Source organism: Pseudonaja textilis, chromosome 17 (assembly GCF_049901715.1).
Source record: "Pseudonaja textilis isolate UNSWEBS1 chromosome 17, rPseTex1.2, whole genome shotgun sequence".
NCBI classification, from domain to species: Eukaryota; Metazoa; Chordata; class Lepidosauria; order Squamata; family Elapidae; genus Pseudonaja; species Pseudonaja textilis.
In genome coordinates, this window is record NC_142006.1 from 7,392,986 (window position 1) to 7,405,774 (window position 12,789).

The following is a 12,789-nucleotide window of genomic DNA, read 5'->3' on the forward strand; positions in this document are numbered from 1 at the left end:
CCCCTTTCTCTTTCTCCCCACTCTCTTCCTTGCTTCTCCTCTTTTCCCATCCCTTTCCTCCTCCTCCTCCTCTTTTCTTCTCTTCCCTTCCCTCCCTCCCTCCATCTCAGCCTCTCTGTTTTCTTGCCCAGGACTCGGAGCAAGCCCTGACCCCAAACAAGGACCACAAACCGGGGCCCATCGGCAACGAGCGCTCCTTGAAAAACCGGAAAGGCTCGGAAGGGTCTGAACGGCTGGAGGGCAACATCGCCCCCACCAACGGGGTGGAGATTCACGTGGATTCGGTCCTCCCCGTCCCGCCCATTGAATTCGGAGTGAACCCTAAAGTGAGGCCCCTTCGCGTTTCCTTCTTCCTTTCCTTGGGCATCTCTCTCTTATTTCTCCTCCCTTCCAAGAGTCCCAAGTCGAAGGGGACAGTCCCCTCCTCAGTTTTCCTCCCCTCCCAAAGGAGAAAGCAGGTGTGTGGAGGGCCAACTAATCAATAGGCGCCTTTGCCACACACACCTCTCCCTCTAATCCAGGGGGCTCCAAACTCGGCAACTTAAAAGACTTGTGGACGTCTACTTCCAGAATTCTGGGAGTGGAAGTCCACAAGTCTTAAAGTTGCCGAGTTTGGGGACCTCCGTTTTGGGAGGTTTAACCCTATCCTTGCTTCCCAGTAAACCCAGTTGCAATGTGGAGGGTTGATTGGTAAAAAGAGACCGATTTGTTGCAGGATTCGGACTTCAATCTCCCCCCTGGCTCGTCTCCTGGCACCCCGGCCAACCCAGTTGCGAAGTTACAGAACGTGCTAGCCAGCAATGTAAGAATATTTTGTGGTTGGTGTTTTGGCTTCTCTTCATTCTTCGTCTTGTCTTCTTCCTCCTTTTCCTTCTCTTTCATTTTCCTCTCTTCCTTCGTCTTCTGCTGCTTTCTTGTTCTTTCCCATCTTCTACTACGCCTCTTCCTCTCTTCCTTTTTCTTCTCCGTTATCTTTTTTCCTTTTTTTTCATCTTTTTCCTTCTTCCCCTTTTCCTCTTCTCTCCCCCACTTCAGCTTCCCCTCCCGTTTTCTTTTCCTCGTTTTTTCCAACTCCTTCTCCACTTCTTCCTCCTTCCTCCTTTCCTCCATCTTTTTCTTCTTTCGTTTTCCTCTCTTTCCACTCCTTCACCGTTTTCTTCTTCCCTTTGTTATTTTCCCCCTTCTTACCTGCTCTTGTTTTATTCACCTGCTCTTATTTTATTCTTCCCCCTTTTTCAGTTTCTCCTTCTCCACTTCCTCCTCCACCTTCCTCTCCTCCTTTTGGAAATCAGGTGGAGATCTTCCCCGTCGTTTGGGAAATTACACACAGCTTAAAATGTGATTTGCATGTGCTTGTGTCTGTGTTTTATGTGTGTACTGCTCTACAATCTCTTTAAGAACTGATCTCCCAGCCTGCTCCTTTACTCACTGTTGATTCTGTCCTATTCTTTGTTTGACTGTACGTTAGGTTTCCACCAAAATGTTGCTGTCAGTTAACTGAGGCTCTTTTTCTTTCCATGAATCTTACAGAATTCTGCAAACCCAGCAAGGTTTAATTGTATCCCATCTATGTTTCAACAGTCTGGATTAACCCAATCCCTCCCTGTTATTCGAAGAGACCATCAACTTCCCCGTTGCATCAGCTTAAACATATCTTATCCTACGGCAGATCTCACTCTTAAAGTAAGTTTTTGTGGATGGGGATAACTCCCCCAAAGAGAAGGCACTTTGATGGACAGGTATCACTGCCAATGATGGACCACTGTCATCTCCCTCTCTGAGGAAGATGGGCAGATAAGAAATATGAACTGTAAATAAATAAAAAATTAAAAGCACACATTTGTCATCCTCAGGGCCTTAATCAGGATAACCAGATACAGGTAGTCCTCAGCTTATGACCACGATTGAGCCAAAATTTTATGTTGCTGAGTGAAATATATGTTATTTCTGACTTTCTGGCCTGTCCTTTGGATGCTACGATGCTAATTCTTGTCCCCCCTGTCCTCCTGCAGATGGAGTCAGCCCGAAAGGCGTGGGAAAACTCTCCCAGCCTTCCCGAACAGAACTCCCCCGGAGGCGTTGGCTCTGGCATTCAGCCCACATCCAGCATTGGGGTTTCCAGTGGGGTCAGCTACAGCTCCTTTGGGGGTGTTTCTGTCCCCCCGATGCCCGTGGCCTCTGTGGCGCCTTCTTCGATTCCAGGTGCGTCCATTTTTTTGAGAGCGGTGGGAAGAACTCGTAAAGACATGCCCTGCAAACGGTTGCTCTGACTAGGATTCGAAAATGTATCAGTCCTGGCTTATGGCTGTCCAGTTAGTCTTTCATTGGTCACTTCTGCTTCTCTTTGTGCCTCATCAGTGTTACTTTACTCCTATTTTATTGTAGGCTACATTAACAGAATCGTTAGAAAATCTGTTTATATATAGCACCTCAGAGCAAACAAAGAGTACAATCACCATGTGCTTTACTGCTTAACTATTTAACTGTAACAGCAAACTCTGCTTAGAACGAAAGTGCATAGAGTATATACCCTCCATCCAAACTGGTAAATACTGCCACCTGCTGGCTTAATACTACTGTAGTTGTGGCATAGATATATTTATTCCGACAAGAATTTTGCAAGTTTGGAAGTATAATTCTCCCACATTTCTCCAGGGAAACTATTCGCCTGAGAAACTAGGGAGGGTCAATTCTTGAGTCTCTCCCCTTCTCCATCTGCAGGCTAGGTAGCTTCTTTCTGATTGTACCCTAGACAGTGTCTTTGGGCACTATATCCCATGACGATTCCCACCTAGCATAGCAGAAGGACTCGTGCAAGCTACATTGAAAGCTTCCTGTTGTGGTCTCTGTGATGTATCCAATGGATCCTTCTGAGCCCCCGATTGTGCAATCAGCCAAAGGGCGTTTGAAGATATTCTATGCCTGAGAGACTCTTGGTCCTGCCGCCACGTCCAGAGAGGGGGAGGGGCCTTTGCATCTTTTAAGCGGAAGGGAGAGCAAGAGAAACATTTGCACGTGGACAAAATTAACCTCTCGCTTCTTTTCCCACCCGCTCCAGGGAACCACATGACGCCCCTTTATTTAGATGGGCACGTGTTTGCCAGCCAGCCGCGACTTGTTCCCCCGACAATACCTCAGCAACAAAGCTACCAACAGGCAAGTCACTGCTTTGCGTGTGTGTGTGTGTGTGTGTGTGTGTGTGTGTGAGAGAGAGAGAGAGAGAGAGAATATGTCCTGTGAAGACCTGCACCAATCAACTTTGGGTGATGTTTTGAGCAAAGTTTCAAAAATTCTGGGTCGAAGTCCATCCCTCCCCCGTTGGCCGTGATGATGAGACCTTCCTACTTCGATCTCACCCTCGGGGTTTTTTTTTCGTTCTTTCCTTCTTTCAGGCAGCTGCCGCTCAGCAGATTCCACTCTCCCTCCACACATCATTGCAAGCCCAGGCTCAGCTCGGATTGAGGGGCGGCCTTCCAGTGTCCCAGTCCCAGGAGATCTATAGCTCCATCCCTCCCTTCAGGTAACAGGATGAGTGACCTATTCAGTGGCCTGGCTTCACCCCCAAAGTCACCATTCCTCCTCCTTCATCTCCTCCTCTTCCTCTTCTCCTCTTCTTCCTTCTTCCTTCTTTTTCTCTCCTCCTCCTCCTCTTCCTCCCCCACCTCTCCCTCCTCCTTCCTCCCTCCACTGGTAATGAAATGTTTGCAAGAAAGCAACCAAGCTCAGAGAGTACCACGGACCCCATAGTCCTCCTCTTATTCTTCTTCCCCCTCCTCTTCTGCTTCTCCTCTTCTCCTCTCTTCCTCCTCTCCTTCGCCTCCTCCTTTCCTCCTTCTCCTTCTCTTCCTCCTCCTCTCCTCCTTGTCTTCCTTCTTTCCTCCTCCTCCTGCTCCTCCTCCTCCCTCTCCTTCCTTTCTCCCCCCTTTCTCCCTCCACTGGTAATGAAGTGTTTGCAAGAAAGCAGCCAAGCTCAGAGAGTACCACGGACCCCATAATCCTCCTATTCCTCCTCCTCCTCCTCCACCTTGTGCTCTGCTGCTTTTCATCCCTGATAGGCTGTTTTTCTCCCTTCAAGGTCTCAGGTCTACATGCACCCCAGCTTATCCCAGCCCAGCACGATGGTCCTGACCGGAGGCACAGCGTTGAAGGCGCCCTACTCCGCCTTCCCAGGGATGCAGCCATTGGAGATGGTGAAAACGCAGTCAGGCACCCCCTACCAGCCCGTAAACGGCAGCCAAGCTCTGGTTTACGAGGGTCAGATCAACCAGGCTTCCCAAATGATGGACTCGCAGCTTCAGCAGGTCTGGTCGAATCCCACGGTCGCGGCTGTTTCCCTCAGCATTTCGATTTAAGCAGGGGTCGGGCCAGGTCTGAAGTAGAGAGCAGTAGTAGCAACCAGTCCAGTACTGCTCAGCCTCAGCAGATTTGAGATTGTGGACTTCCACTACCCAGAATTCCCCGGTCCAGCATGCTTTAAGAAGGGTGGACTTCAACTCCCAGGATTCCTTTTGGCAAAGTAGATTGACCCTCCCCCACTCTTCATTCTGACCCACCTTCATATTCAAAATAAAATATATTGCTGATAAACCCCTAATTGCCACCCATCAAGCATCTCTTCCTTGCTTATCTACCCACAGCTAACGATGTCAATTCCGGGGTCCCAGCTACCGATGGCCCGCTACGGATCTGGCCAGCAGCCTCTCTTATTATCCCAGTCCATGCACCTGTCCCAAGCTCAGAACCTCCCCGTTGGGGCCCCTCGCCGGATCCTCTCCCCCAACTCCCAGGCGTCTGCTCTGGTTGCAAACAGAGAGGTAAGAAGTAATTCTCAGTGTGTGTGTGGCACCTGTGTGTGAGTGTGCATCTTTCAAAATTTTTTATTTTTTTAAAAAAACCTTTTGAACCGTCGATGAAGTCTCATTCATCATCTTCAGGCTTGTGTCTTCGGCTTTGTGCTTCTCAATTACTCTGAGAAGCACAAAGCTGAAGACACAAGCCTAAAGATGATGAATGAGACTTCATCGAAACGTCGCCTAGATACTTCCAACTTTACGCGGGAGAAAACCCGAATAACCAAAGATCCATATATGTGTTTGTGTGTGTGTGTGTGTGTATTTATATCCCAACTATCTCTTTAACTTCCCCTTTTCTGCAAGATCAAATAATTTAGCTGTTTCTCTCTCTCCCCTCATTTTCATCTTCTAGTCTTCTCACATGGAAATCAAAGGATTCTCCTTTGCAGACACTAAACAGAACATCATTTCTGGTGGACCCATTCCGTCTTCTCACACTTACAGGTGAAAAAAATAATAATAATCCATGCTTAGATTTATTGGACCGGGGCAAAGACGGCGGGGTTCCTGGTTCTTAGAGAAAGTGGCTGGCTCCCTCAAATGGCTATTTATATAAATACCGGAAAGAGACAAAAATATCTGTAGTTGAACTGTGGGGACCATGGCACTCTCTGAGCTTGATGGTTTTTCTTGCAGACATTTCATTAGGTAACATCATCAGTGATACAGCAACATTAGCACTGGTGATGTTTACCTGGTTGGGTCATGAAACACCTGCCCAAAACCCCACCAAGCTCAGAGGCCACCAGGGAGTTTCAGTTTTCACAGCAGCAACCAGCTTTAGTACAGAACAGTTGAGCTAAGCCACGCCCAGGCTCCTTGCTGTCTCCTTGCTCACATGGCAAATACTGTTTCAGTTTCCAAACAGCCCTCAACCTTCTCACACACTAGCCAGATGAACTACGGATGGATGCTGGTAATCAGAGGCAGAATTCCCCCCCCCCTTTATTTTCCTCCCTAAAAACAAAGCCCAACCGACGTAGTTTCATAGCGAAGCGCGGGTACCGAGCTAGTAAAAAAAATAAAATGGAGTCTATGAACAGCTGGGCGTTATCTTGAGAACTTGATGTTAAATTATGTTGGGAATTAAATGGATGGAGAATGATTGGAGAGATCGGCTTGCTTTTCGCACCAAGCTGGTGCCACGGAATCCATTCTTGACTTGGAACGATGGTTTGCGTCGCGCCGTTTGTTATCTTCCACCGCTACCGCCCTCTCCTTCCCCTTTTCCCAGGCCCAGTTCTGCTAGCCCCAGCGGAAAGTCCTCCGGATCGGCCGTCGGCATGAGCTCTGCCCAAAGGCATTACATTCAACAGGTAACCCGGACACGGGCGCCAGACCCTTAACGGAGCGTCCTTAAGAGGTGGTTCCGTCAGCTCCCTTCTCGAGAACCGAACTTGCAACATCAGAGCTGGTTTCCCCACCAGGAGAAGCGAGGTGATAACAGGAGGAGGAGGGTGACTTAGGCCATGGTCCTCTTGGCCTCCTGGGGGATTCTGGGACAGGAGAACCTCCTGGGTGTTGCAGGGTCCAGGACTTCTCCTGTCCTTCTCCACACACACACACCCCCACTGCGAAGGGAAGGATTGTGGAGACGACCTTAGGAAAGGAATGGATGACCTTGGAGAGAAGAGGAAGGCCTTGAAGGGGAGATGAATGGCAACCGTCCTGGGAACAGGGAGAAGGAAACTCAAGATAATCTTGCCCTGATTGTTTCTTTCCTTCTTCTCTCTCTCCCTTCTTTCCTTCATTCCCTTTCTCTTCTTTCCCCTTTTCTCCTTTTCCTCCTCCTTTCCTCTCCCTTCCCCTTTCTCTCTTCTTCCTCCTTCTCTTTCCATTTCTCTTTGTTCTCCCTTCACTTACCTGCCTTTTTCCTTTCTCTCTCTCTTTTCCTCTCTCTTTTCCTTTCCCTTCCTCTCCTATCTTTTCCTCCTCTCTCCTCCCTTTTCCTTTCCTTTCCTCTCCGCTCCTCTCCTCTCTTTTCCTTTCCTCTCCCCTCTTTTCCGTTCCCTTCCCCTCCTCTCTTTTCCTTTCCTTTCCTCTCCTGTCCCCTCTCCTCCCCTCTCTGCTCCTCTCCTCTCTTCCTTTCCTTTCCTCTCTTTTCCTTTCCTTTCCTCTCCCCTCTTTTCCTTTCCTCTCCTCTCTTTTCCTCTCCTCTACTCTGTTCTCCTCTTCCTTCTTCCCTTCCCCCATCTTCTTCTCTCCCTTCTTCTCCCTTCCTCCTCCTCTCTTCCTCCTCTGACCGACAGGCAAAACAGCGAGTGGATGAGAACAAAGGCCTGGGAGCCGGGAAACTGCAGGAGGCTCCTTCCGCTGGTCCGATGAAGGCAGTCCGCACAGGCGCCATCAAGCCTCAAGCTGTCAAAGTGGAAGAGAGCAAGGCCTGAGGCTCTGGGGGGAAACCATCCTCCCCCCTCCAAGGTTGCCCTCCAGTCCTCCTGCCGGAGAGAATGAGAGGCAGGCTTTGCGACCCACGCCCTTCCCCTAGACAGCCCCCCTTCGGGGAGGGGGGAGAGCTGGAGGCTCCCAGTTGCTTTACGCTGAGAGGTTTTCTCCTCCTGCTGTGGGTTCTATTTCCCCCCCGCCCCTTTCCCTTCCATCCTTGGCCCCGCTTGTTTTTTTTTAAAAGAACACTGATGACCGCTCCATGGAAGTTCAGCAGCATCCAAAGCCTCCTTTTGAATTCGTGGATTCTGCCGTGGCTACAGTCATATTTTTTGTTCGTTCATTTTCTCCACCAGAAAGTAGCAGAAAGCATTAAGGAGTTAAGCTTTTCCCGTGGCACAGTGGAAATGCTAGATTATCCGTTGTACGTCCTTCCTTCCTTCTTCCTTTCCTTCCTTCTTCCACTCTTCTTTTCTTTCTTCCTTCCTTCTTCCATTCCTTTCCTTCCTTCTTCCACTCTTCCTTCTTCCTTCCTTCCTTCTTCCATTCCTTTCCTTCTTCTACTCTTCTTTCCTTCCTTCCTTCCTTCTTCCTTCCTTCCTTCTTCCCCTTCTTTTCTTCTTCCTTCTTTTTCCATTCCTTTCCTTCCTTCTTCCACTCTTCTTTCCTTCCTTCCCTTCCATTCCTTTCCTTCCTTCTTCCTTCCTTCCTTCCTTCCTTCCTTCCTTCTTCCATTCCTTTCCTTCCTTCTTCCTCTTCCTTCCTTCCTTCCTTCCTTCCTTCCTTTTCCTTCTTCTTCCTTCTTCCTTCCTTCCTTCCTTCCATTCCTTCCTTCCTTCCTTCTTCTTTCCTTCCTTCCTTCCTTCCTTCCTTCCTTCCTTCCTTCCTTCCTTCCTTCCTTCCTTCTTCCTTTCCTTCCTTCTTCCACTCTTCTTTTCCTTCTTCCTTCTTCCATTCTTTTCCTTCCTTCTTCCACTCTTCTTTCCTTCCTTCCTTCCTCCTTCCTTCCTTTGTCTACTTTTCCTCCCTCCTCTTCCTTCCTCCCTCCCTCCTCCTTCCTCTGTCTCTTCCCTTCCCTCCCCCTCCGCCCTCCTTTCTTCTCCCCTTTCCTCCTCTTCCTCTTCCTTTGTACAATAACAGCTTCCTTCTCCTTTCTCTGAACCCATCAGGGTTTTTAATCTCCACCCCCAGGGACACTGTATCCTTCATTTTGTAGCTGAACTTCTCCATGTTCCGTTTTATATATATATGTATATATATATTTCTTCCTGCTTCCGATTGACTCACCTGGAAAGGAAACATTTGCCAACCCCCCAAATCATGCACCTGGATGGACTTCCTCCTTGCCTAGATATTCCTACATACAACTTTGTGATCTTAACAATGGCCTCCCATCAAGCTTGGACCTCAACTCCCTCCCTGAAGGCCTTTCCTTCCTCCTTCCCTTTTGCGCTAAAGACACGAGCTTTAGAAATCAACCAAGATACGAAAGAGGTCGGATCAGCTCTTTCCCCGTTGCCTCGTCCCCAAATCCCTAACCCTTGGCAGTCATTTTGAGAGAGACCACCAAGAATCTTCCCAAATCTCCCCCCCAAACCAGATTTATTTTCCTGACTTGTTTTAGACAAGGAGTATGGAAACGTAAACTTCTCGAGTTTTTTTTTTTAAACAGCCTCTGCTAAATCAGCTGCTTTGTCCAGAAAAGTGATTTATTTTTTTTTCAATCTTGAAGCGGTGTGGACTTCAACTCCCAGAGTCCTTCTCTCCCAAAGCAGGCTTTTTCAGCATGAATTCTGGGAGTTGAAGTCCGCGTATCTTAAAGTGGCTGAGGTGGAGAATTCCTGGCATATTTGATTGTGGTTCAAACTTGGGGAAAAGAGGCTACTTTCCCTTCTTCCCGTTTTCCTTCTGCTGTCCCCGCCATCCTCCTCCCTCAGCTCATCCTTACTCTATTCCTTCCTTTGCTTTGGCTAATTCTGTCTTTCTTTCTAAGCTCTCTTTCACCCCTTCCATCCTATTTCGCATCCGGCAGTCCAGTTTCTGCAAAAACAAAGCTGAAGTGTCTCTTGGTAACTAACCAGGGCAGGTAAAAACAGGTTTTTTTTTTTTAATCCCTGCAAAGATCATTTAAAAATAAATAAACAAACGGCCATAGCAGGCAGGGAGCTTTTGACATTTTTTTTTTCCTTCTCTCCCTTTTCCAAGCCTGATAGCAAAAAATGACAAAACACCTTTTCCCCACGATCATTGTTGGAAAAATCGATTAGTAGGGGAGTTCCACATATGTTTTTTTTTTAAAAAAAGAGGTAGAAAAAAATGCAGGAGTCATCATCAGTAAGTCTAAAATCTTCCCAGTGATCACAGTTTGGTCACAACTCCCATGTGGCTGAGAGTTAGAGCAATTTTTTTAAAAAAAATCGCAATCTGCTGCTTTTAGCTAAAGCATCCAACCAACTTCTTGGTTGGCAGTTCCAAAAACCACATTTTGGAGAGGGGGAAAAAAAAAAACAGAACGCAAAAACTTCAGTAGCAGGCAGGCTTGGACTGGTGCTGTCAAAAAGAGGCAATTTTGAATTCTGGCAGCTGTCAAAATAGACTTTTTAGTGTTTGTTTTTTTTCCGTGAGAGCTTTGCAGTAACGTTGGCTTTGTCGGCATGGATTTGAGATCCCTTCCCTACCATTCCCAGAGGTTTAAAATTGAGGGGCTTTCCAATTAAATATAGAGATTGCTGGGATTGAAATTTGGGGTGGGACGGAGCTTCTCTACTCCTTGTAGTCATTTTAGTCATTTGGAGTTTAGTAATTCTTCGATATTTGTCTTTGGAACTCTGCCAAAATTTTCATCCATTTTTAACCGTTTTACTCCCTATAACTCTCCCCGCTTTTTTGTTTTTTTTTGCTTCCTTCTATGCCTCAGCTTGAAAAATATTGCAAGCTGCAGAATTTCTCACACAAAACACCTCGAAAACGGTTTGATATGACCCAGTCAGTTCCGTGTAAAAAAAATTAACAAATTTGCAATCTTGGCGTAATTGTGCTTTGCTTTTCCTTTCATTTTTTTCCTTCCTCTGTGCAAAGATTAACAAATTTGCAATCCTGTTCTTTAGTGGCGTAATTGCTTTGCGCCCTGGGTGAGTTTTTATTTTTCTATTTGTTTTCTTTGTCTGGCCAAATTTTTGGCATTTTGTCTTTCAAGTTGTGAGGCAGCTAGATTGATTGTTAGATGCAAAAGAGCACTGTAAACCTGTTGGGAATTTAAATCAGAATTTTTTTCTTCCACTCCAGCAAAATTAAAAAAAAAACAAAACACTAGAATTTATTTATACGTATTTGATGTTGTAGCTGAAAAGAATTAAATACTTCACTGATCTATTTATATAATGTCTGGCTTTATTCTGCACAGGTCAGGTCAAGAAAGAGTCCATAGATTTTTCTATTTTATCAAAACTCGCTTTTTAACTGTAGCCTTTTTAAGTTTTGGCTAAACCTTCTCGCTTTATTTTTGCCTGCTGGAACCAAAACTCGGCGGCACACAATAACATGATGTTCTTGAAAGAAAACCAAACCCATCTCTATTTCCTTCACTACAAATTCAACAATTTTTTGTGTGCGTGTTTCGGGGAAGGAACACGTGTGAGCCCTGAGATGCAAGCAGAAGGTTTTCAGACCTCATATCTTGAGGGCAGCCAACTGAAGTGTCAGTGAGAAGAAGAAAGGAGCAATTCTGCACAAGCAATTTTCTCCTGCGTGAACTGTGTAAACGCCGAAAGTTGGATATTGGCAAAGAGTGCGGGGTTTTTTTTCTCCCACCGAAAAGAAAGGAGATCAGATTGCTTTCCAAGATTGCGCCTGTCAAATTCATCTCTGCACACGATATTTTGGGAGAAAAGAAAAGAAAAATCAGAACATCAGTCCGTTTATAAACCAGAAACAAGCTAATAAGCGCTTCTTTTGATCGTTATTTTTTCCCCCCAAAGTGGTTTTAAAGCACCTTTTTCACCTGCAGTTGTGTTTTTGTTCAGCTACAGATGCCTGTAAATAGAATTAAAATTCTGCATTTCACCACGTCCTCTCTTGCATTTCGAGGCTGGCCTATTTTTTTCCCCCCTTGTAAAAACTCCTAAAATTGTTCTTTAAAGGTGTGAAAGAGGGGGAGGCTGAAGTTTTAAAAGATAAACTGACACACATTTGTAGATCATAGCTAACCTAGATCTATCTTTTCCCTTCTTGCCTTCTGCAAAAAGACCCTCCATTTTCCTGGGTCCTCTTTTATTTTTTTTCAGAGAGTCATAATAGATGGAAAAGACCCCATCAAGCTTAAAGTTTATCGTTAGCCACAAGACCTTTTTCTTGCATGCCATTTTAAATCCCCCCTCTCCCTCCTTTCCTTTGTGTCTTTTAGCCTTCGGTGTGATGCAAAAATTCTCTTTCCGTGTCACTTCAAAGTATGACAGGCAGATTATATTTTTCATTTAATTAGTCTTCATCCGATTGGAAGCTGATTCAAAGCGCTTGGCTTTAATTTGTCCCGTGGCTTCTAACGAGCATTTTTCGCCAGAGATGTCGGACTGAAAATTTGTGGGTATCGTAAGCGCTAATCTTAACACAACACTTGGTCGTCGACACAAGGCTGAACTGCTTAAAAGTCAGTCGAGGATGATTAAAAGAAGCTGAATAAGATGTTCATAGCAAAAATTCCTTCTCTCGTCCTGTATAAATCACATTCTTTTTTATTTTAAAGATGGTATTGTACCTGTTCATGTTTTAATCTTGCAAACCTGTACAGTAAACTCTTTCTGTTTGTTTGTTTTGTTTTGTTTTGGGCGGGGTGGAGGGGCTTTTCCTGTGTTTTGTCTTTTCATGTAGAGCAGATATTTGAAAGGGCAAACGGTGAATAAATTTGCAGACACACAACCACGTTTTAAATCTTTTGGGAGAACTGCCCAGGCCGATAAAACGAGAGTTCTTGTTTGCCCTTGTATGGGGTTGCTTTTCTTTTTGGGGGTGTTTCTTTTCTTCCCCCGTTTTCGTTTGTTTTTTCCAGTTTATATGGTTTCTCCTTTCAAATATGTGATTGTATTAGCTCTTTCCATACGAAAGAATTATCCTTATTTAAATTAAAAATAAATAAATGAAAAGTAAAAGTGAGGCGGTTTTGCGTTGTGATTGGCCCAGTTTTGCAGAATGCAGCTTGGAGAGACGGCGGTGAAAAATGTGCCATTGCTGTGCGAAAAAGATCACATTGTATAGCTAAACGTCTGTGGAGATTCTCAAATCATCCAGGTTTGTTGTCCCCAAGGTGCTTTTTCAGGAGGCAACTGGATTTTCTGTTTTTGTTGTTGTTTTGCCTCCTGAAAAAAACACATTTGGGACAAGCATAATCTGGATGACTGAGGAATCTCTACAGTCTTTCAGCTATACAATTTGGGATGAATGCCTTTTGAATGGTGTGAGAGTAGAAATGGATTTCCAGAGGAAAACATTGCAGACTGCAGCACTCCGGTGACCCTGAGGACACAGACAAACCTCCAAGGCGCCTCAACAACTAAAA

At 45.8% G+C, this 12,789-nt stretch overlaps 1 protein-coding gene, 1 long non-coding RNA gene and 1 other non-coding gene across 10 annotated transcripts in view; 2 read left to right on the plus strand and 1 right to left on the minus strand.

Moving 5' to 3' along the window:
* PRRC2B (proline rich coiled-coil 2B) overlaps positions 1–12,386 on the plus strand; it is a 35,927-nt gene extending 23,541 nt beyond the window's left edge. For 2 of the 8 annotated variants that reach the window (XM_087914741.1, XM_087914742.1), the window contains exons 22-32: positions 111–326; positions 716–802; positions 1,531–1,683; positions 2,013–2,202; positions 3,059–3,160; positions 3,397–3,520; positions 4,076–4,301; positions 4,638–4,814; positions 5,206–5,297; positions 6,088–6,169; positions 7,103–7,809. In XM_087914741.1, coding sequence (XP_087770867.1) covers positions 111–326; positions 716–802; positions 1,531–1,683; positions 2,013–2,202; positions 3,059–3,160; positions 3,397–3,520; positions 4,076–4,301; positions 4,638–4,814; positions 5,206–5,297; positions 6,088–6,169; positions 7,103–7,240 — 1,587 coding nt within the window. In that variant the 3' untranslated portion in view covers positions 7,241–7,809. Of the gene's footprint in view, positions 1–110; positions 327–715; positions 803–1,530; positions 1,684–2,012; positions 2,203–3,058; positions 3,161–3,396; positions 3,521–4,075; positions 4,302–4,637; positions 4,815–5,205; positions 5,298–6,087; positions 6,291–7,102; positions 7,810–10,641 lie in introns of those variants that run through there. The other 6 variants (XM_087914745.1, XM_087914746.1, XR_015739777.1 and 3 more) reach the window with 5 other exon arrangements.
* On the plus strand, positions 2,844–2,930 carry LOC113444060 (small nucleolar RNA SNORD62). Its single transcript, XR_003375181.1, has one exon. It is a non-coding gene; the product is annotated as a small nucleolar RNA SNORD62 (small nucleolar RNA).
* LOC148124539 (uncharacterized) lies at positions 9,539–9,851 on the minus strand. The gene is made up of 2 exons (XR_015739778.1): positions 9,784–9,851; positions 9,539–9,695 (listed from the first exon to the last, which is right to left on the minus strand). It is a non-coding gene; the product is annotated as an uncharacterized LOC148124539 (long non-coding RNA).
* Positions 12,387–12,789: the final 403 nt, after the last annotated feature.